Below are 23,743 nucleotides of genomic sequence, written 5' to 3' on the forward strand. Positions count from 1 at the left end.
ATCTCTCAACATCTTTTCCCACTAATCGCAGATTAATATTAGTTATTTTTATTTTGAGAAATTAAATACTCTCCAAAAGGCACAATCTCCTGTCAAGTATCTAATAGTATAATGAATACTATCTAATAAATAAGAAGTATCAAATGAAAAAATACTAGTAGTATATAATAAATAAATATCTATGTACCAAGTATAATAAATGTTATCTAATGTATTATCTAAAAAATGAGTGCAAGTAATGAATAACTACTAATATATAAAAAAATGTAGGCCTAATTGGAATACATAGTCAAACTGAATAGTTGATATATGAATGACAGATCCCTATAGACTAAAATAATAAAAATGTATTAGGCCTAACAATAGAATAGTTACTATGAAATAAGTAGTATCTAATGAATAAGAATGAAATAAATAAGTAATAGTGTCTGTTTAATAGGTAGACTACTAGCATCGAATGAGTACCAGTAGCCTAAATAAATAAATAACGTCAGTATCTAATAAATAAGTTAGTAAATCTCTTAAAAATGTACTAGAAACTAAAGAATAAGCGTAGGTAATGAATAAGTACTTTTACCAAATGGAATAGATACTACTAAAAAATAAGTATTAATAGCATAAAAATAGATAGGCCTACTAGTACGGTTTAAGGATTAAATGTTAAACCGCTTGGCTCAAACCGGTTACGGTATTACGTGTTCTTCTCCCTTTGACAGATAGAGAGTGCATCCACTGCACTGTCTCGGCGTGTTGATAGCGTACTGTCACTGTGTATCAGACTGTAGTCTATGTTTATTGGTTATTTGTGTTATAATTTGCTACTGAACTGAACCGACTGGTTCTACAGGTTTATAGAGGCTCATAGCGACCGGACGGCAAGCTGCTGCTGTAAAACTCCCATGAACTGACTGACAGCCCGTCCAGCCAGGTAACGTATGAACACACTGATCTGTTATATTATCGCCTGGTCTATAATAATAATAATCTGCTAACTGTGATGAAAGCAGCCTTGTGTTGTGTAAATAATTATCAAATCAGATAATAGGGAAGTGCTTTAGCATGCAGGCTAACGTTAATGTTGTCTGGTTCGACTAACCTGATTCAGGTCATAACTACGATGTTACACGCAGTATAATAATGCGTAACATACATAACACTGCCACACATAATACAGAAACAAATACGTTGCGCAGAACGTTTTTAGACGCGAGGATTCGAAAATTTGTGGGTTTTCTTCTGTTTTTTTCTTTTAATGTTTGATTTTTCGTTTGGTTAGCCTCCGAGCATGCTAACTTAACAGGATGTAAACCTTTGACGGTTATGAAAACCTGGAGCAGCCTGTAGTTACAGCCTGACCAGATCAGAGCAGAAAAACAGTTGACCATTAGTACGACACTAATTAATACAGTTCAAGTTAAAACCGATTTCAAGTCTTAAAATTGATTATACTGAGTCAAATCAGTTTCAGAATTTAACTCAAGCCCCCCAACCTGGAATTGATCATTATTGGCTTTTGCACATTATGTCGTTCATTTATGTCATGTACCTCAACTGGATTAATTAATTATTGATATGCCAAGAATTTAATATTTTGAAACCTATGATAAGTCTGTTTTGACAACATCTATGCACTTAATCTTTGCATTTTGACATTAATTTATGTCAAAACTCTCTAATCTCTGCATTTTATATGTCGTCATCAGACTTGGATTGTAAACTGTTGGACAAGGTAGAAACTCTGGGGAGTTTTAGGTTTGTCTCCCCATGACAACGTGTCACCATGGTGACTGCGGCTCCAACAGTGATGCCGAGCGGCGCACCTCTGATGATGAGAAAATGGAGAATGTGGAGCCCGCTGAGATTGGGCCGCTGTTGACAACTCCAGCTAAAGCAGAGAAATCCAGAGTGAGTAGCAGGGAAGAAAAAAAACCTACCAGTCAAATGTTTAGGGTCAGTAAGATATTTTGGTTGCACTTTATTTTACAGTCCTGTTCCCCATATTATGTACTTATTATAGTTTTTACAATAACTGGGTAATAACTACCGGTAAGTACTAACCCTGAGGCTGAACCTAACCTTAACCCATGTAATTTCCTCATATTAACCAATGCTTTCCTTGGCAAGTACACTGTAAGTACTGTACTGTATTGTACTGTAAAATAGCAAAGATACATTAAATCGATCAAAAGTGACATTTTCCAAGTGGAGGCTGCACACTGGTGGTGGTTGAGGAGAGACCCCCTGATATGATTGTAAAGCGCTTTGGGTGTACAGTAGTACATATGAAAGCGCTATATAAATGCCTCATTCATTCATTCATTCATTCATTCATTCATTCATTCATTCATTCATTCATTCATTCATTCATTCATTTTTAAGTTAAGATTTATATTTCAAATAAATGCTGTGGTTTTCCGCTTTCTATTTATCAAAGAATCTCAAAATTCAGCTTTGCCTTCACAGGAATAAATTAAATGTTATTTTATTACAATTTGTAATTGTATTTTATAATATCTCACTGAGACTTTCAAAAACAAATCTTACTGACCTCAAACTTTTGAACAGTAGTGTACATTTAATAGACAGAACGAGGCAAGAACACCTACATTTAACTAAAAGCATGATTGTTTTTTTAGGGTGCATCTGCGTTTCCTGATGAGGATGAAGAGGAAGAAGAGGAAGAAGAAGGTTTGCGGGTGGTTACACTGCCCATGCAGGCACACCATGCCATGGAGAAAATGGAGGAGTTTGTACACAAGGTGATGTTCATCTTTAAATGTCCCAAAAGTGTTACTTTTGTGATTGTAATGTAAATGTGGCCTATTTCTAGTATGAGATGTTTTAATAAAGTAAACTCTTACCATTACTAGATATGGGAAGGACGTTGGCGAGTTATTCCATACCATCTCCTCCCCGATTGGCTGAAGGACAATGATTACCTGCTGCATGGACACCGCCCACCCATGCCGTCCTTCCGTGCCTGTTTTGGGAGCATCTTTAGGATTCACACAGAAACTGGAAACATCTGGACACACCTGCTGGGTCTGTGCTTATGATATTTGACATTGTGACGTAATAATACAAAAAACGGAAAACATAACAACAATCATCTCTTGAAAAGAGATTTTAATCAAACTCACAGACATACACATCACTGTGGCTGCTACATGTCAAGCGACCACCACCAAATAGTCTTTGAGAAACGTTTCCTGTTATCAAATTATCCTGCTGAGGAATTATTTACATTCTAATGTTCAAAAGTTTGGGGTCAATACAATTTTTTAAATGTTTTTGAAATAAGTCTCTTAATGCTCTCACCAAGGCTGAATTTATTCTATCAAATTACAGTAAAAACAACAATATTATAATATGTTTAATATATTTTAAAATGTATTTGATTCCTTTAATGGCAAAATTGAATTTTTAGCATCATTACTCCAGTCCTTAGTGTTACATGATCCTTCAGAAATAACTTTACTATGCTGATATGCTGCTCATGCAACATTTGTATTAATTTGACATTTAATTAATTTCAGGGCATTTTGATGAATAGACAGATTTTTTTTATTTGAAATAGAACATTTTTGTAACATTATAAAAGTCTTTACTGTCATTACTGATCAATTTAATGTGTCCTTGCTGGGAAAAAAAAAGTATTAATTTCTTTAAAAAAAATCTTACTGACCACAAACTTTTGAACAGTTGCGTATGTCTTATAACCCCAGTGGCCTTTTAAGAAGGACTTTCCACAACCTCTGGAACTTAGAAGATACATTTTATGATATTTGTAATGTGATAATCTGATATGTGTGAATCATTGCCCTGAGGATGACAAATAAAAAAAACACACCACATTGACATTTAATGTCAGTCAAACCTGTAATTATGTTGCTGGTGAGTCATTTTGGAGTCTAATGAAGCTATCGCAATGTCTCCCTACAGGCCTAATTCTGTTCCTGTGCTTGGGCACTCTAACAATGCTGCGGCCGAATGTGTCATTCATGGCGCCCGTGCAGGAGAAGGTGGTTTTGGGGATGTTCTTCCTGGGTGCAGTGCTTTGTTTGTGCTTCTCATGGCTTTTTCACACCGTCTACTGCCACTCGGAAAAGGTCTCCAGAACTTTCTCCAAGTAAGTGACACCGGTTCTTATGTTCTATGTGTGTAGGCATATTATGTGTATGCATCACCTTCAGTAACTGCAGTGTCATTTTTGATGCCCCTAGGTTGGATTACTCCGGTATCGCTTTGTTGATTATGGGCTCATTCGTTCCATGGCTGTACTACTCGTTTTACTGCTCTCCTCAGCCACGGCTAATCTATCTATCTGTTGTATGTGTGCTGGGCGTCGCTGCCATCATAGTTGCCCAGGTTGACCGATTCGCCACCCCTCGCCACCGGTGCACACGTGCAGGTAACACACTCACCTGTTCCTCAAAAATAGTCCACCTTCATGATTGATTTGAGATGTTTGATAAAACATTTCCCCATCTTCAGGTGTTTTCCTGGGCCTCGGTCTGAGTGGGCTCATTCCCACAATGCACTTTACCATCACAGAGGGTTTTGTGAAGGCAACGACAGTTGGTCAGATGGGCTGGTTCTATCTGATGGGTGCCATGTATGTCAGTGGAGCAGGACTGTATGCAGCACGGATACCAGAACGCTACTTTCCTGGAAGATGTGACATCTGGGTAAGACTCAAGAGAATTTTTGTTGCATGTAGTATTGTAAAGTAGCCTAATAGCGTAATGTTCATGCAAGTATACTCATGGTCTCGATCTGTTTTACTTTGTCAGTTTCAGTCTCATCAGATATTCCATGTCCTGGTTGTCGCAGCGGCATTTGTCCATTTTTATGGAATCTCAAACCTGCAGGAATTCCGCTATGGTCTGGAAGGAGGCTGTACAGATGACACTCTGCTGTAAAAAAACAAAACAAATCGCTTGAACTTTGGCCGGTGCCTGCTCACGTCACAATGAACCTGGACCCGACATAATAATGATTTAAAGATTTGTATTATCTCTGAGGAATTTTAACATACAGTATATTTAAATAAGATTTTTATTTGTTAAGATACTTATAATTATTGATAAATGAGGTAGTCTTGTGTTTATATTGTTCTTTACTATTTCAGTACAGCACATCATTTATTGTAAATCACTGGAATGAGTCATAAAGCATTGCAGAGGTCTTCAGAGACACTACCTCCTCCAACACTTCTTTTCTGACAGTTTTCTGATCTACTGAGTGGTTTTTCATCTAAGGTTTGATTTACTGATTCGTGGTTCTGTACATTGTAAGAATTTTAGGGAAGACACACGTGAACATGCTTAGTTCTCGGTTTCCTCAAACATGTTTGCATGATCATTTATTAACTTTTGACCTGAAATGACCCAGAGCTTCAGGAGTGGGATTCACATTGGGGCACATGCAATTTTATCTTTTGTTTGAGTGAATCGGGGTTTCAGTCCAAAATACTTGTTTGGTTTTGGAAATCATAGAAATCAAGATATTTAAAAAGAGCAGAATAAAGATGAAACACCAAGAATTACTTGCTTTGATCATTAATAATCTTTTTTTTAAAGTATGCTGTCCTTTTGACATTTGAAAGAGGATTTTGTGTTATACACACATGACTTTTTTAAGTAGGTTTATGGTTGAAGGCAACATTTCTAATAAGTTTTTGTTCTAATAGTTATATTTTATTTAATTTCAGCTTGATTTCAATTACAAAAAAAAACATTTTTAATAGTTAACAATAGCATCACTAAAAGGATAAATTAGATTTTCTATTGTAATCTATTTCCTATTTTCTTAATGAAAATACTTACCCAAAACTAGCACCACTGTCATTTAAGTCCAACTTGAACTACAAATCACCATTAGCCATCATATGTCAAAATATTTTATGACTACTTTTCACTTAAAATTATTATATAGATAGAGCTGTTCAGTTTGTTGTCCAAACTGCAATTTATAGCGTTGTATCATAAAATTATGTTGTTGTTTTTTAATTAAGTTATCAAATGAAGGTCAGAATGTGTAGCGATTTGAGATGGCATTATTACGAAACGCGCGAGCACAATTAGTGCGCAGAGCCGCTGAAAGCGCACGCGCGCTGGTGACGTCGCAGTGTTTTGCTGGGGATGCGCGCACACGTGAGCACTGTTCTTCTCATTGCTGGAGTAAAATTGATTCAATTCACACCTGCGAGGGTCTCCCTGTTAGGGGTGCCAGCAGATGTCCAAATAGACCGCCGTGTGCTGTCATCCAGTCCTGTTCCGTATCTGTTCTGCTGTGGATCAGCTGTACGCTGTGAGTTCACATAAAGATGTTTATGTGTGGGTTAGCATCCGTTTTTGGTTAGCCTTAGCATGTAGCCTCATATCACCTCTGTGAAACTTAAACTCTCACCTGATTTACACCAACACTTTCAGATGAAGTTTTACTAGGAAAATATTAAATACGAAGAAAAGATTCCGGTTTCCCGTCTGGTGTAAAACAGGCGTAATGTCCCTCAGCATGCAGCTAGACCTTTTCTAAAATATTTCATTGTTTAACGCGTTATATATTTACATGGTTGTATCGTTATGTTTCAGAATGTCCCTTTCTTTCTAAGATGCTGCTGAAATGTATCTAAAGGATGCGTAGTGAGCCGTTTCATTGAGACACTGCTTCTATTGAGACAAATCTTTTTGGTTAATCCTTTTTAAATTTAACTTTCTCAACAAATTTCAATATACAGCTGCCTATTTCTAAGCCTTCACGTGTAATCGGAATTATCGTAAATACTAGTTTCCTTGTTAAAAAAATTGGACATGAACGCCCACTCAAGTCAAAATTTGAATGCGACGAGCTCGTAATCACGACTTCATAAGTGGGAAGTAGGAATTTTCCGATAGCACGTGAAGGCAGCATACACAGATACAAAAAATGACACAAATGGTCTGAAAGATATGAGGGTGAGTAAATGATGACAGAATTATAATTATTGGGTGGCCTATAATTATAATTCTGTCATCATTTAAAGATATGGAAAGATATGAGGGTGAGTAAATGATGACAGAATTATAGTTATTGGGTGGCCTATAATTATAATTCTGTCATCATTTACTCACCCTCATATCTTTCCAAACCCCTATGTCTTTCCAAACTTTCTTCTATTTATATTGAAATAAGATAGTTTTAAGATTGTTGGTAATCAAACAGTTTTGGTTCCCATTGATTTTTGTCCATACAATGAAAGCCAGTGGGAACCAAAACTGTTTGGTTTCCAATATTGTTCAAAATATCTTCCTTTATGTGCCACAGAAGAAAGAAAGTAATATGAGTTTGGATTATGTGTGTATTTGGGATCAGCTGTGTTGTTTTTGAGTGGTCACTGATTGGTGTGTCCTGCAGAAATCATCATCCTGCAGTGCCTGAGGCTTTGTCACTCCACCCCACCCCCTGTCGTCATGGCGCCCAAGGACATCATGACCAATTCGCACGCCAAGTCCATTTTGAATGCCATGAACGCCCTAAGAAAGAGCAACACGCTGTGTGACATCACTCTGAGGGTGGAGGGCACAGATTTCCCGGCCCACCGCATTGTGTTGGCAGCTTGCAGTGATTATTTCTGTGCCATGTTCACCAGTGAGGTAACAAACACCCTCTATATTCACACTCATCACTCTCATTTTACAGAAATCACTGTGGTCGTAACTGGAGCGGTCTGTCCGTTGAATTAAAATGCACTCCATTGGGGTCCTGACATGGCATTAGCAGAAATGCTTCAAAATTTCCTGTCCTCTCTACTAATCCATATCAATAAAATTGGCACATATGTAAAAAGAACAACAACAAAAATTCACGTTGGTGCAATTCTGCTCCTTCACATTAGGAGGTGCAGGCGGTCTAATATTCTCAGATATGTTGAAGCTGGTTCAGTGTTACTAGAGTGAACACTATTCAAGCTGGATGCAAACTAATTGATGATAATGTTGTAGAATGTAAGAAAAATAGTTATATAGCATAATATAGGGATATATAATATAAAGGTAATAGTACTAGTGGTTTGTAATAGAGTGCTGCAGTAATGATGTTTTTTGTAGGCCAGCCTGGAAGTTGGCGTGACCCTGGGTCCCTCAACAAAACCCCCTAAAGATTTTTCCATTGGCTGTTGATTTATTGCAGAACTTAAGCTCCAACAAAAATGTATGATTCTTACACATTTTGTTCATCATGATAATCTTCACAAATGAACATCACATTTATGAATTTTGAAGCCTAAATACAATCATTAGAAGTCAAAAGCTAAATGTAGGCTATAAACAAACTACACTAAGGTCTCATGGCTTTAACGTCACCACCATTAAGCTTCCAACAACTCTTTCAGTCTTAATTAAGAAAAAACAAATCCCTGAAAGTTTGAGTTAAAATAGTTTGCAAGGTCCCATTCAACCACTTGTTAGCGCAACCACCTTTTTTAAAACACGTAAAAGTCAAGTTTAAAATAGTAGAATAAAACGTGAAAATATTTTGAGCTTGTGTTCACCAAATACCTTATTTCAGGCATTTATCCAAAAACCCATTCAAAAAACCCATTGACTTCAGGACAATGGAACAGGAAGTGCAAAAATGCTAACTCGTTTCCGGTTTTTGCCTACAAAAATGCACCATCCTTGAAGCACTCTATAATGATAATATTACAGCTGTGGTGATAGGGTAGAAATATTATGCATTTGCTGCGCTTATCACTTTTTTTTTGTTTCGGTCATTTGTTCCCTCTGTAGCTTTTATTTTGTACTCCCAATCTGAAATGCTGGTTCCGGAAAGCTGGCTTATTTCTTATTGGTCAGTTTTTTGCCAAGACAAGGGAAGAAAAACGTGTGACAGCTTTTACCCCAAGTATGAATAAATCCACAAGCTTGCATCATGTTTAATCTACAGTCTAAATTGTGTTTTGATTTAAATGTGGATGTAAAAAGAAAAATCTGTTTGTTTTTTAAAATATCAGTCTATTTTCTTGTTACTCCATAGCTTGCTGAAAAAGGGAAGTCCTTTGTGGACATTCAGGGCCTCACAGCATCCACCATGGAGATCCTGCTGGATTTTGTTTACACAGAGACGGTGCTGGTTACTGTAGAAAACGTTCAAGAGCTGCTGCCCGCTGCCTGTCTCCTGCAGCTTAAAGGTACAAACACACACACCAGCCCAGCTCACATTGCTGTTTCTTTGTGATTGGATTCTAACATTAACAAACCCATTTCAGATTTGAGAGTTGATTACATGTACAACGTTTATCAATTTTTATATGCGCTTAAAGTGAAAAACAAGATCAGCACATCTGAATAAAGCACATTATAATCCTTTTTTTAACCTGGTATGTATATGATTTTACATGTGATATGTAAAAAAATAAAAATAAATAAAAAATCTGCATGATTTGATTGTTTTTCTGTTATGAGGTAATGAACATCACATGCTTGCTGAGATTTGAGCATGATAAGGAGTCACTGAGACTCTTAATTATGAAGGAGACAAACACAAGTACAAACCTGCATGAAATCAGGGTGCAATTATTGCCAGAGACCGGCTATTACAGCTCTGCTGCTGGAAATGGAGATTAGAGAAGAATTTGATTGATCTCTAAGAAGTGTATTCAATCTGTGTCTGTCTTCACTCTCCACAAAAGAAAAACAAAGGACGTATGGCCATTTTTACCAAATATTAACAGATGTATCTTAAAGGTGCAGTAAGCAATTTTTGAAAAACGCTGCTGAAAGTGGATCAGACCGAACACCAAAACACACTTGTAGCCAATCAGCAGTAAGGGCCTTATATACTCATGATGGAGGAGGAGAGAGATCTCACTGCACAGACATTAGCAGAACGACTATAGAAAGAGTGAGATGGCAGAGACAACACAAAAGAGAGAGATGGCAGATAATATACAAAAGAGGATGATAAGGAGTCACTGGGCCAGGGGAATATAACTTGGGTTACAATCAGGCAAGAGGTAAGACCCGCGTTAATATCGGAGAAGCTTTCCAGCGCTGGAGAGACCTTAAGGAGCGGGAAGGCCTGAAAACGGACGCCGAGGTTGCTTTATTTCTTCTCGATACGTGAGTAAACGTTGGTTTTGCTGTGTTTCACAGAACTAAGATATGCTGTCTATTGCTTGAATATACTTGTGTGTGTCATCTTTGCTTGTTTGTTCATTTGCATTGTTATTATAAGCCTGGTACGTCTAAACCTCCTCCACTGTCCATTTCAAGCATTGTGTACTGTAAAGCGTGTCCGAAAAGTGAGATAACACTCCTAATATATGTTTTGTCTTTTGGTTCCCATTTTACTGATCGCTATAACCCCTTGATCTTGTCACCGTTGTAATATATTAGTTATTTGGACTATTGTGTTATGTAGGGAGCTGTTCATGAAAACTGTGTGTTTTTTGGGGGGATGGAAGGGATGACTTTGCCATTGAAAGAGTAGAGGAGCTAAATAACATTGTCATTCGACCTGAATTATCATAGTAACACAAATTGCTTTCACTTTTTGATGACATCGGCAGGCCTGTGTTGCATGGCGTGTACGTGAATGTGTGGGCGGAGGCATCAAGATAGGGGTAGGGGCGTGTTTGTTTTCGTGATTCCAAATATCAACAGTGTTTACCAGAAAGCGCTTACTGCACCTTTAAGAGAATGCACACCAATCAGCAGTTACGTTGACCTGGTTTTAAACTCGACAGTACTGCTCAAGAAATATTTATTCTTATCATCAATGATGAAAACAATTGTGCTACTTAATATTTTTGTGAATTGGTGTTTTTTTTAGGATTTTTTTTTTAATGAATGGTTATTTTAAAAGAACAGCTTTTATATGAAACAGATTTCTCGTTGTGTCATGTGTAGTCAAACATGCACGAGTCAAAGATAAGCAAATCACAAAGGAGAACACGCAGGAGAACAGTCAAAACTACACCGCAATTGTACGTTGTCTGAAATAAGGGGAAAACTGTTCAGGCATCCAAAAAATCTATTCAAACTAGATTATTGAAATCAATCTTTCTCAGAAACGTCTTCTAGTTTGACTGTGACAAAAAAACGGCCTGTGACAAAACCTAAAAGCTTTTGAAGGTTGAGCTCTTTGTCCTGATATTGAAACGTTAATGTTTGGCACAAACAAAATGTAGCTTGACACTCCCTGCTGTCAAAAGGATGGTGGCAGCATTGGGCTTCTGGGTTACTTTGAGCAGAAGGAATTGGAAATCGCCATCGAGAGCAGTATAACTAGCCAGATCCCTCAGGCGATCTGCATTAGAGACGAAAACCCGTTTCCCAGCACACCAATTCCCAATAACAAGAAATGAATTTTCTTGAATCATCAAAGCAGGGTTGTCTGCAACAAATTAAACTGAAGCCATAACGTGTGTGGGGAAAAAATCTTGAGTTTGCCTCCTTATATCTGCTTGATGTATTTATTCAATTTTCCTGTTGAGTGGATGTTATTCTGCTGTATTTAATGCACAAATAAACCAGTCTGATGTTATGTTGTGTGTGTGTGTGTTCTTTACAGGTGTGAAAAGGGCTTGCTGTGATTTTCTTAATAGTCAGTTGGATCCATCAAACTGCCTGGGAATCAGAGACTTTGCAGAAACGCACAACTGTCTGGACTTGATGCAGGCTGCTGAACTGTTCTCACAAAAGCATTTTGCTGAGGTGGTGCAACAGGAAGAGTTTATGCTGCTCAGTCAGAGTGAAGTGGAAAAACTCATCAAGTGTGATGAGATCCAGGTGAGATTGTCTGCTCTCTTTCACTCTGAATGAGTCCCTGCCTTCAAGTGCACCTGGGAAACTCGTACATTTGACTTATTGCGACAGTGCCACACATTCAAGTCAGAAACATAACACGGAAGTAGTCTAAACGAAACAAATGAATTACATTGTGAACAGAAAACACATGACTACATCTGAATGATCATTTCTATAACTTATTTATACATGGTATCTAAGGCTGCGTTCACACTGCAGGGGCTTAATGCAATCGATTTTTTTGCAAGGCCGTTCACATTTCCAATTAAATGCGACCTTTTGTGATCTCCTGTGTGAACGTGAAATGACCCAGAAGTGACCCGCATGCGCAGAAGAGTACTCAACGGTCAATTCCCACCTACTTCAACGCAGAATTATGACGTTTGTCGCATATCAATGACGTGCGGGTCGGATACATGTGACCTGGTCGTTCAGATTGAAGTCGCATTTCAAAAGATCGGATACATATCGGATTTGGACCACATACCCAAGTGGCCTGGGTCGCATTTGAAAAGATCGGATCTGTGTCGTTCAGACTGTCATGAAAAGATCAGATACAGGTCGCATTGGGGCAAAAAAATCTGAATTGGGTCGTTTCAGCCTGCAGTGTGAACGTAGCCTAAATGTGTTACATTAAGCAAAACGTGAAAGTTGAGTGATTAACTTTACACTTGTTGTCTATCAGCTGTTCCATACATCACCCCTTTAAAATGATTCAAATTCAGCCTGTAAAATTAAACTTGCTAAATAATTCTTTACCATTCACTAAAGACTTGATTTCCGCTAACTCATATCTATAGATTAGAGATATATTATGTTATCTTGTGGATCATCTAGAATTCTAGAAGTTCATCTTGTAAATATGACACTGTGCTTGGTCATTGAAAGTTGTAATTACAATATTTCTGACTCCAATTGAAGGGCACAAGCGATTAAAAACACATTATCATAGCACATACTCATTTGTTTACATATCTACATATTAGTCTGCAAACTTTGCACGTAGGAACTGTGGAACCAGTTCAGGCTGGGTTGGAGTCCCATATTTCTCTGCAAGTTTGAAATCTTTCTTTTTTTAGTTTTTGAGACTTTCAGCAACAGTGTAATAAAGACAAGTAAATACGCAAGTGCAGACCTGTAACCCCCCTTCTTGTCTTGTTTTATGCACACATGGACTCTCAGACAAAAACACGTACCTTTTGTGTTGTTAAATTCTTGTCTCTCACCACGGTCCATTAATTCTGAAGGTGTAATTACAACGTTTGGACTTATTATAGCATCGTGCAGAAGTCACAGATCTAAAACCATGAAAATTAGAAGCGTCGTCTCAACAAATCTGAATGTTACTGTACATGTGTAGGTTGACTCAGAGGAGCCTGTATTCGAGGCAGTTCTGAACTGGGTGAAGCACAACAGAAAAGAAAGAGAGCCGTACCTGTCTGATCTACTGGAGTATGTGCGCATGCCGCTGCTAACCCCACGATACATCACTGATGTCATTGACATAGAGGTTAGCTTCTGCCAAATACACACTGCCTATATGAATGTGAAGGATGCAGCAGTTACAAAGATCTTAATGTTCATGGGGTCAATGTCCCCACCTGTGTTTTTATTTTGTGTGCGTTACTGCATGATATTTGTACATTTGTGTTGAGTGTTTGTATCTGTTTCAGCCATTGATACGCTGCAGTCTGCCATGTCGAGATTTGGTGGACGAAGCAAAGAAGTTTCACCTCCGGCCAGAGTTACGCAGCGAGATGCAGAGTCCTCGAACCCAAGCGAGACTCGGTCTGATGCCTCTGTGTGTTTTCAGTATTTAGGCCTGAAATCCTTCAGTCTAATTAATCCTCTAAATATATCATTCATTATGTCATTTCACTCTTTCGCTGAATCAGTTTGGCATGTCTTAACATGTTTGTGATTTTCTTGTGAAGCCTCGTACAACTACTTTCTGACACTGGAATGGGTTTTAGGTGCCAAAGAGGTTCTGTTGGTAATCGGAGGATTTGGCAGCCAGCAATCACCCATAGACGTTGTTGAGAAGTATGATCCCAAGACCCGAGAGTGGAGCTTTCTTCCTGTGAGTCATGTTTTACATTGATAAAACATTTCCCCAGTGTCAGTGGACAAAACAGCCACTGAAGCAAACATCATGTCTGTTTAGCAGAGGAAGGACCGATAAGAGATTTATGTCAAAACATCTTTTATGTTCCAGAACATTGCAAGGAAGCGACGCTACGTTGCCACTGTCGCCCTGAATGATCGCGTTTACGTTATCGGTGGGTATGACGGCCGATCGCGGTTGAGTTCGGTTGAGTGTTTGGACTACACAGCAGATGAAGATGGAGTCTGGTACTCTGTCGCCACAATGAATGTACGCAGAGGCCTTGCAGGAGCTACAACCCTCGGAGGTACCTATTCTGTATAGGGAAATGATGCTTGTTCTTATACATTCGTAGAGTTCTAGTGGTTTCTTTTGAAGTCTGGGTCAAGGTGGGTTGTGTTTATGAAGATTTACAGGTACATGAGCATTGAATGAAGCAGTACAGTTCACATAAGACTGAAACAAAATCGGCCAACCAAACAAGTTCAGTGAGTTTGAATTATGTGGGTTCCGTGGATGTAGAGCAGGATGATTTTCTTTTCTTAGGCTACATCGCCTGAAGCGCTTTTCTTTTGCAAGTCGGTTGAGCAAACCAGCATTGTGCTGATCTGAAAGTTTTTTGTTTTGTTTTAACTAGTCAGCTTAGACTGATGTTTTTTTTTTCTTTCACAGATATGATCTATGTTGCGGGTGGATTCGATGGTAGTCGACGTCACACCAGCATGGAGCGTTATGACCCCAATATTGACCAGTGGAGCATGCTGGGAGATATGCAGACTGCCAGAGAAGGAGCAGGACTTGTTGTAGCCAGCGGCCTCATTTACTGTTTAGGTAGCGTTTTATTAGTTGTTGAAGGTAAATGAATATGACTGGACGTCTGGACATTTCTTCTAGTTTTCTTGTGCTGAGAAATCAGTTGCTCCTATCTAGCATCGATAATGGCAGGAACTCAAAAGGCTTGGCACAGACATGTTCAGATAGACATGCAGATTTTCAGACTTGGTAAACATTGTGTTGTTGTGGCTTCAGGTGGTTATGATGGTCTGAACATCCTGAATTCTGTAGAGCGGTATGACCCTCACACGGGACACTGGACCAGCGTCACTCCCATGGCCAACAAACGCTCAGGTACACTCGCAGTCTCCTTTTAACACATTAAATATATATTTTTTTATATTCTACAACAGGTCCTAAAAATATTTGTGAATAGAATAATTTCTATATAGTGCATGTTGCATATACTACTGTTCAAATGGTTTTTTCTTTCTTTCTCAAATTACAAAAACAATAATTGGAAAACCCCCACTGCAGACTACTGCTATATACCGTGACTGCTTTTATTTATGTTACAGGGGCTGGTGTGGCTTTGCTGAACGATCACATATATGTTGTCGGAGGGTTTGATGGCACAGCCCACCTGTCTTCCGTAGAAGTGTACAACATCCGCACAGACTATTGGACCACTGTGGCCAATATGAGCACGCCACGCTGCTACGTAGGAGCCACAGTCCTGAGGGGCCGCCTCTATGCCATTGCAGGGTACGATGTCAATATATTACATTGAACCTTTCCCAAATGTGTTTGTGCTGTTGTTAAAATAAATTTATGACTTAATCATTTGCTTTGATATTGCGTCTATGTTCTTTCTGCAGATATGATGGGAACTCGCTGCTCAGCAGCATTGAATGTTATGACCCTGTGATTGACAGCTGGGAAGTGGTGACTTCAATGGCAACACAACGCTGTGATGCAGGAGTTTGTGTTCTTAGAGAAAAATGAGAAGAGAAACTATTCGGACATAGAGGCGCTTTATAATGACTTCTGGACGCTGGAATCTGTGCTCCACTGCTCAGTGAAGCATCAGATCCCATTACCAGCCTTTTTATGACTCTTTCCTCTTTTTGGATTTACGTTTTTTTGCCATCTGAGTTCTCAGTCCTTGTTTTCTTTTAATGAGGGAGAAAAACACTAACTTTATGATGCAGTGAACATGTGTGTTTCACGTTTTTGTTCTCTTAATGCAGAACTCTGTGATCTTTGATTACTTGTGAGATTCACTCAGTTGAGTCCTTTAAAGTGCAATATAATAATCTTCTGGTGTCAAAATGTCTCAGAGAAGAGACAAGTATGTGTATGCCTTACTGCCCAAGTGACTGAATCCTTCCTGAAGGAGAGAATATTGTCATCAGGATGCGACAGCAGAGGTGCTTTGCGTAATTTGTTTTGATCCTGTCTGTAACGTCCGTTATGACATTGTCCTCATCATCTCTGGTTGCTGGGGCTCTTATTGACTCGACCCTTTATCAATGTGCCTGATGCACCAGGGATTTTTCTGTCATGTACAGAACCATCAGCGAGATATCATAAAGCCTGTGTGCTGGTGTTTTAAGTGTGAATCTGAATGCATGGGTGAATTTAGCTGTGCTCTCTCTCAGTGAAAAGTGTCTTGTTAAATACTGAAAACTGACCCATATGAATGAAGGATGACGTGCATGGTGGATGTTCTGCAGTATATCATTGATGTGGTATGCTGTTTTAATAGTGTGATTCCATGATAAAGACAATAAAGGAAAAGTCTGTTTATCATGTCACAAAACTTAAGCCCTTACGAACGTTTCACATCATCAGCTTACCTGTAAGATTATTTTAAAATAGAAGATGCTAGAAATCAATCTCAAGTTACACTGGTCCATGCTTGCTGAATATTGCCATGGTACTGTAGCTGCACTCCCTCTGCCAAAATGACAAAAATATTTGAATTACTGTCTGGTGAATTGGCTATTATTTCATGAAACATTTAAAGACCCATTGAAATTGTTAGATTTGCAGTTTTCTTTATTGTGCTGATGTACTTCCTACTGAAACAGGAAGTTGAGACGATATGTATCTAATGCTGCCTTCAAGTACACCTGGGAAACTCAAACCTCGTATGTTCGTTATGAAATCATGCATTCAAGTCGGGAACAACACGGAAGTAGCCATGAAAAAGAATTATACTGAACAAACCCAAATAACTACATATGAATTCAAAATTATTCAAAATATTAATTTCTATCACATATTTACACATGGCATTAAAATGTTGTTTTTGTTACAAAATGCAACCCTTGAAAATTGAATGATTAACTTCTAACAACTCTTTAAAAAGAAAAGAAAAAAGGCTTGGTTTCAGCTGAGCTCACTTATCTGTATATTTATATATAATATATATTATAGATCAATGTTTCAAATCGACATGCTTCTTTTGAACGTCGCAACTCGTGTATCATCTAGAATTCTGAGTTTCCCACTTGTAAATAAAACTGCTCAGACATTCATGTGCTCAGAACTCTAATTATGATATTTCTCTCTCTACTTGATGGCCACATACTTGTTAGTTACAGGTGGCATTTGGAGGAGGGATGTGCTGATTCTAGTGATTTGATTGGACAAAACTTTGTATAGTGCCTGATGAGTCATCAATATTTTAGGCCTTTTTCCCTACATGAGCTGATGAGCAAGACTTTAAACATGTTTTTCTGATAAAAGTTGGTTAGCTTTCATGAGTACACCAGCATATAGAATACATCAGAGCGGATATGCATGGACTAAAAGACACGGAACCTTAAAGAAAAGTGTTTTAAAGATTTGTTTTACTCATCAGTGCTTTCTCGATGCTTTAGTTTCCCTGTTTAATAATGTTAAAGAACGTTTGTGAAGAAAAGCTGTCGGAACAAAAGAAATCGGCTACCTAATGCACCTCAGAGGACATTTGAACTTTCCAAGGGAACCTCCACTTCTCGTGAAGACGTAATATTTTTAATAATTCAGCTGTCTCATAACCTATTTTCTTATCAGGATTCTCATGAAAATGAAAAGGCTTGTTATTCGCTCTCGAGCACGGTTGGAAATGTTGCAACATTTTTAAATCTAAAATGAGTGTTTAGTTACACCAATCATATGGCGAGGAGGATGTTGATGTGCTCCTGGCCTATCGCGAGCTGCAGCGGGCGGTGTGAGCGCGCACGCGAGTATATAGACTGAACCGCGGACTTTTCGACCCATATTGCTGTGTTGGCGAAGACACGTAACGCGTCTGGTCTGCACTCAACGGAGCTCAAAACAGACTTTTGGTGATTTTCCCACCGAAAGACATTAACGTTTTCTATTAAAAAAACTTGTATCCACGAAGACTAAGTCAAAATGGTAAGTGATACTCTAGTCACTAAAATATTAATACTTTACAGCTTTAACAATAAAAAGTCAAACGTGGTCTTTCACAATAGTTTTTTTTTTGCGTTTTATTAAAAAACGACTTTTACTTCGTAGTCGCGTGGCTCTCTTGAAGCATGTTAAAGGAGCAGTTAACTTAAATGTGAAAATTATATCATTCACCCTAATGTGTTCTAAAACCGTGACTTCAGCTCTTCCGTGGAACACAAAACGAGATTTTGGGCAGATTGACAGTCTGCATTCACGTTTTAAAAGATGCGACTCAAACTGTCGGGACTCAAGTAGAAAAAAAAAAAAAGATACAAGTTTGGAGTAACATGAGGGTGACTTCGTTTGAGTGAACAATCCCTTTAAGACATTGACGCCTCAAACGTTAATTTTGTCACATTATCAACTAACTTTATAAAACGATTAACAGTTACACGCGTCGTTTCTCTTCCGTGTCTTCACTCTGACGTAAAATATTTCTTGGCCTCAATGGAGGAAATGTGATTACGAATGCGACCTTTGAAAATGAATGTAATCTTTTCCGATCGGAATGTTTGATTAAACCGTGTTGGGAGTGGGATATGTAACTCCTAGGCTGCGCATGAGGAATTCCTCGAATCCAACTGCGGAGGCCTTTCACGCGCGCGGTCTGGTGGAAGCGCGAGGCTGGGGGATGGGAGTCTGCTGACTTTTTTCCCTCCCAACTTTTACAGACTAATAACCCTAAAGCTACTCTTGGAGCGATCGTTCTTTTTAAATGCTGTTACTTGTTTGTGTCGTTGCTTTGATGTTTGGTGCATAATTATTTTCTACTTCCTCTATTTTGCAATAGTTCAGGTTACGGCTCCTTCCTGTCGACCATTTTACGATAAAGCGGAGTGCGCGCACTCAGTAATTTTTCTACTGTTAACCTTATGTATGTATATATATATATATATATATAAATATAAAAATGGGATGTGGTAATCTTAATAAAAAGTTCTGATTTAAATGTGCCCGTGAGATCCCAGAGTTTTTCCTGGGAGGAAATGCACTAAGAATTATTTTCTTTACTGCAATTAGAATTCTGTCCGCATGTTGTTCCAAACTTGTGTGGGTTTTTCTTCCTTCATGGAACACAAAATGAGACATCAGTAAGAATTGACTGCTTCAGTCACCTTTCAATGAATGGAGTTCATATCCCTCTCCATATGAATAAAGTGAATGGTGACTGAAGCTGTCGCTTTAATATCTCATTTTGTGTTCCACTGAAGAAAGTCACACAGGTATGGAACATTCCTGAACTATCATTTCAACACCGCTAGGAACTTTAAGGTAATGAAATTTAATTGATTTCTTAAAGAGATTCAGCAAGTATGTTCACATGGATATTCTTTGGTCTTCAGATCAGACTAAAGAAGGAATTATGCACTCACTAAAATGCAGGAATCCTGAAATGCTCAGGTGTTCTCCAGGGTCCCTAGTACCGTTCAGTCTCACCTTCCAACCCCAGTTAGTGATAGAACTGTAATTATAGTTTCAAGTTCAGCTCCAAGAGGAAGTTAGGACTTTAGAGTTTCAGCCTTAATGGGTTCAAGTTCAATATCCCACATTTAATTGACTCAAACTTTTAATCTTATTTTTAAGACTATAGCCTTTATTTTAATTACTTGTAATTGAAAAGCTGCCTGGAAAAAAGCAGTCTTTTATGTAATGGCTTTGGACACACACACTAAAGCAATTTCTTTTTCTTTGTGTAGCGTGAGTGTATCTCCATCCATGTGGGCCAGGCCGGAGTACAGATTGGCAATGCATGCTGGGAGTTGTATTGCCTGGAGCATGGCATCCAGCCTGATGGCAATATGCCGAGTGATAAGACCATTGGTCGTGCGGATGACTCCTTCAACACTTTCTTCAGTGAGACTGGCTCTGGGAAGCATGTGCCACGAGCTGTGTTTGTGGATCTGGAGCCTTCAGTCATCGGTAAATGGTTATTGAAAGGGATCAACCCACCATCATAAAAATTATATCTTGTAGTAAACCAGTTTTATTACCCCTGAAATGTTGAAATGTATGTGTACTTTGGCCAACATCCAGACTGCAAATAGTTAAGCTTAAGTTGGCATGTATGATGATTTAAAAAAAAAAATACTTAAGCGCTGGATATCAAAAAGACCTGTATCTTATGTTTCAGATGAGGTAAGGTCTGGAATCTACAAGCAACTGTTTCATCCGGAGCAGCTCATCTCTGGGAAGGAAGATGCAGCAAATAATTACGCCCGAGGCCATTACACTGTTGGCAAGGAGATTATTGATATGGTGCTGGAGCGCGTCCGCAAATTGGTATGAACTATAATTGAGAACTAAGGATGCACTGACTGTAATATTGAACTTAATGCCAATATTAGGCATTCAATCTTTAAGTTCTACAAGTGCATTTGAGTATCACAACATTATATTGTACAAAATGAAAATTGGATATTTATTGAGATTGGCTAAAGATTACATTAAACTTATTACATTAGTGGTTTTAATGAGTATACGATGTTGGTAAGGCTATTCTGAATGTAAAAAAAAAAATAGCAAATGAGCTTGCACAGTTAAATATAAGAATACTAATTAAAAAAGAAAAATTATAATATTGGTTGATAACCAATATGCTATTGATAAAGAGATTGTTAAAGGGATAGATCAGCCAACAATGAAAATGGTCACCCTCATGTTTTTCCAAACCTGTATGACTTTCTTGTTACTATTGACTTTCTATACTATTTGTTTCTATCAAACAAAATGACATTTCTGTATCTTTTGTTCCACAAAATATAATGGAAATATCACACCAGTTTTGAAAAACACAAGTGTAATTTAGACAAGTATATCTGATTTACTGATTGTTTGTCTTTCTTTTTTTCCCTCCTCTCCTGATCTAGACAGACCAGTGCACTGGTCTCCAGGGTTTTCTGATTTTCCACAGTTTTGGTGGAGGCACTGGCTCCGGTTTCACGTCCCTCCTGATGGAGCGTCTCTCGGTCGACTATGGCAAGAAGTCCAAGCTCGAGTTTGCCATATATCCCGCTCCTCAGGTCTCCACTGCTGTGGTTGAGCCTTATAACTCCATCCTAACCACCCACACCACCCTGGAACACTCTGACTGTGCCTTCATGGTAGATAATGAGGCAATCTATGACATCTGTCGCCGAAATCTTGACATCGAGCGCCCCAGCTACACCAACCTCAACCGCCTCATCGGTCAGATCGTGTCCTCCATCACCGCTTCGCTGCGCTTTGATGGCGCCCTGAACGTCGATCTCACTGAGTTCCAGACCAATTTGGTGCCATATCCCAGAATCCATTTCCCCCTAGTCACATACTCTCCCATCATCTCTGCTGAGAAGGCTTACCATGAGCAGCTGTCCGTGTCTGAGATCACCACCGCCTGCTTTGAGCCGTCCAATCAGATGGTGAAGTGTGACCCCCGGCATGGGAAGTATATGGCCTGCTGTATGCTTTATCGTGGTGATGTCGTGCCCAAAGATGTCAATGCCGCTATTGCTAACATTAAGACCAAACGTTCCATCCAGTTTGTGGACTGGTGCCCAACTGGATTCAAGGTGGGAGAGATTGACAAGACATTCAAGTGTATTTAATTCAAACTTCAGTCAAGTTAACCATGTGTCCTCTTTCTCTACAGGTTGGCATTAATTACCAGCCACCTACAGCGGTTCCTGGTGGAGACTTGGCCAAGGTACAAAGAGCAGTGTGCATGCTGAGCAACACCACGGCTATTGCCGAGGCCTGGGCCCGACTGGACCACAAGTTCGATTTGATGTACGCCAAGCGTGCCTTCGTACACTGGTATGTTGGTGAAGGAATGGAAGAGGGAGAGTTCTCAGAGGCCAGAGAGGATCTTGCCGCACTGGAGAAAGATTATGAGGAGGTTGGTGCAGAGTCTGTGGAGGATGAAGAGGAGGGAGAGGAGTATTAAAGACGCTTTAAGAGGCTGATCTGAGACCTACAGTTAGAAGAGAAACTAGTCCTACTCCAGCACTTACAAGCAGTATTTTACCTCTCAAATGGCAAGCTTCCTTATGAAATCCCAATGATAGGGAACAATGCCCTGATGTGTGTGATATAAATGTTCTTTTGTGTCAGGTTTTGTTCTTTTCTATACCTCCTATTCTGTCTGATTTCACAAGAAATGAGTTGCCAAAGGCAGTTCTGTCTGTGAACACTGTTTTGTAAGCTGTCTTTTGTCTCTACCATTATGCTGTAAGTGAAAAATACCATTTCAGAATAAAATCTTCGGTCTATTTTTGTATGTGTATTCTTTCCTTAAAGAGGAATCCCTTCCTTAAAGAGTAGTTCACCTTCAAATGAAAATTAGCCTATGATTTACTCACCCTCAAGCCATCCTAGGTATATATGATTTTCTTTTTTCAGATGAATACAATTGGAGTTATTTAAAAAAAAAATATCCTGGCTTTTCCAAGTTTTATAATAGCAGTGGCTTGCAACAAACAGATTGAAGCTCAAAAACATGCATCCAACCATTGTAAAACTCCAAACGGCCCCTGTGGGTTAATAAAGGCCTTCTGAAGCAAAATGTTTATATTTAACACATTACAAAGTAAAAGTTTAGCTTCTGGCCAAACAGTCATACGCAGTCTACTAACCCCTAATGCGCAACTTACAAAATGTATGACGTCAGAAGTAGCGTAGTGCGTCGTGGTGTAGCGTAAATATCAGCATTACTCGCATAAATTGCGCTTTACACGTGGAATCCGTATGTTCATTTGGCCGGAAACTAGATATTTTACTTTGTGAAAGAAAAATATTAATATTTAAAACTTTATAAACCTGCCGTTTTGCTTCAGAAGGCCTTTTATTAACCCCCTGGAGCCGTTTGGAGTTTGTTTAGTTACGAGTTAGTTTACAATTTACGGTGGATGGATGCACATTTTTAAGCTTCAATCTGTTGGTTGCAATCCACTGCCATTATAAAACTTAGAAGAGCCAGGATATTTTTTTTAATATAACTCCGATTGTATTCGTCTGAAAGAGGAGTCATAAACCCCTAAAACGGCGTGAGGGTGAGTAAATCATGGGCTAATTTTCATTTTAAAGTGAACTAATCCTTTTAGTTATTTTTTAAAGTGATGTAAAGCTTTAGCCAGACACTCGACTGTTTCATAAATGTATGGTATAAAAGTAGGCTCAAGGTTTTATCCATTTGTTTAAAGATCTCTAAAAGAACAAAAACGCTTTAATATGGTTTCATGTGTAACGCCTGAATACAATGCTACTTTGAATGGCAGGCAACTTTTAACAAATGTTAAAGGTTTTTCAAGGATTTGCTGCTTTTATCTCAAGTCGTGTGGACATTTTATTCTCTCCTGCTGAAAAGTAACCCTAAAGCACTGAAATTCTTCATGATAACAATTGTAATTGCTGTTTTAGTTTGGAGATTTGAAGTCATTAGTATTTATTGTATAGTCGAGAAGTTAATCCACAGGTGGGTTCTGATAGGTGTACCCTGTTCAAATATTTTAATATATAGTGACACTTCACAAGACATTTGAATGCATCACATTTTCTATGTTAAAACAGATATTTATAAAACTTTATAAATAGACAGTAGAGGCTCCTGTCTGTAAATTTAGGTAGGGCT

General features: G+C 38.6%; 3 protein-coding genes across 3 annotated transcripts; all 3 read left to right on the forward strand.

The window, feature by feature from the left end:
* Positions 1 to 793: 793 nt before the first annotated feature.
* adipor1b (adiponectin receptor 1b) lies at positions 794 to 5,545 on the forward strand. The gene is made up of 8 exons (XM_056236628.1): positions 794 to 928; positions 1,704 to 1,905; positions 2,637 to 2,759; positions 2,871 to 3,042; positions 3,943 to 4,129; positions 4,224 to 4,411; positions 4,495 to 4,688; positions 4,794 to 5,545. Exons 2-8 carry the CDS (start codon positions 1,765 to 1,767, stop codon positions 4,920 to 4,922), a joined length of 1,134 nt encoding a protein of 377 aa, XP_056092603.1. The 5' UTR covers positions 794 to 928; positions 1,704 to 1,764; the 3' UTR covers positions 4,923 to 5,545.
* A 616-nt stretch (positions 5,546 to 6,161) lies between these two features.
* LOC130071756 (kelch-like protein 12) lies at positions 6,162 to 16,504 on the forward strand. The gene is made up of 12 exons (XM_056236615.1): positions 6,162 to 6,312; positions 7,399 to 7,637; positions 9,019 to 9,172; positions 11,557 to 11,774; positions 13,153 to 13,302; positions 13,466 to 13,580; positions 13,766 to 13,872; positions 14,008 to 14,203; positions 14,569 to 14,727; positions 14,926 to 15,024; positions 15,249 to 15,435; positions 15,549 to 16,504. Exons 2-12 carry the CDS (start codon positions 7,455 to 7,457, stop codon positions 15,673 to 15,675), a joined length of 1,695 nt encoding a protein of 564 aa, XP_056092590.1. The 5' UTR covers positions 6,162 to 6,312; positions 7,399 to 7,454; the 3' UTR covers positions 15,676 to 16,504.
* Positions 16,505 to 17,932: 1,428 nt separating this feature from the next.
* On the forward strand, positions 17,933 to 22,071 carry tuba5 (tubulin alpha 5). The gene is made up of 5 exons (XM_056236637.1): positions 17,933 to 18,081; positions 19,836 to 20,058; positions 20,270 to 20,418; positions 21,006 to 21,686; positions 21,767 to 22,071. The coding sequence occupies exons 1-5, from the start codon at positions 18,079 to 18,081 to the stop codon at positions 22,058 to 22,060; spliced, it is 1,350 nt and encodes a 449-aa protein (XP_056092612.1). The 5' UTR covers positions 17,933 to 18,078; the 3' UTR covers positions 22,061 to 22,071.
* The last annotated feature ends 1,672 nt before the right edge of the window (positions 22,072 to 23,743 follow it).

This window comes from Rhinichthys klamathensis, unplaced genomic scaffold, assembly GCF_029890125.1.
Source record: "Rhinichthys klamathensis goyatoka isolate OS25496 unplaced genomic scaffold, OSU_Roscu_1.1 h1tg000457l_1, whole genome shotgun sequence".
Taxonomy (NCBI): domain Eukaryota; kingdom Metazoa; phylum Chordata; class Actinopteri; order Cypriniformes; family Leuciscidae; genus Rhinichthys; species Rhinichthys klamathensis.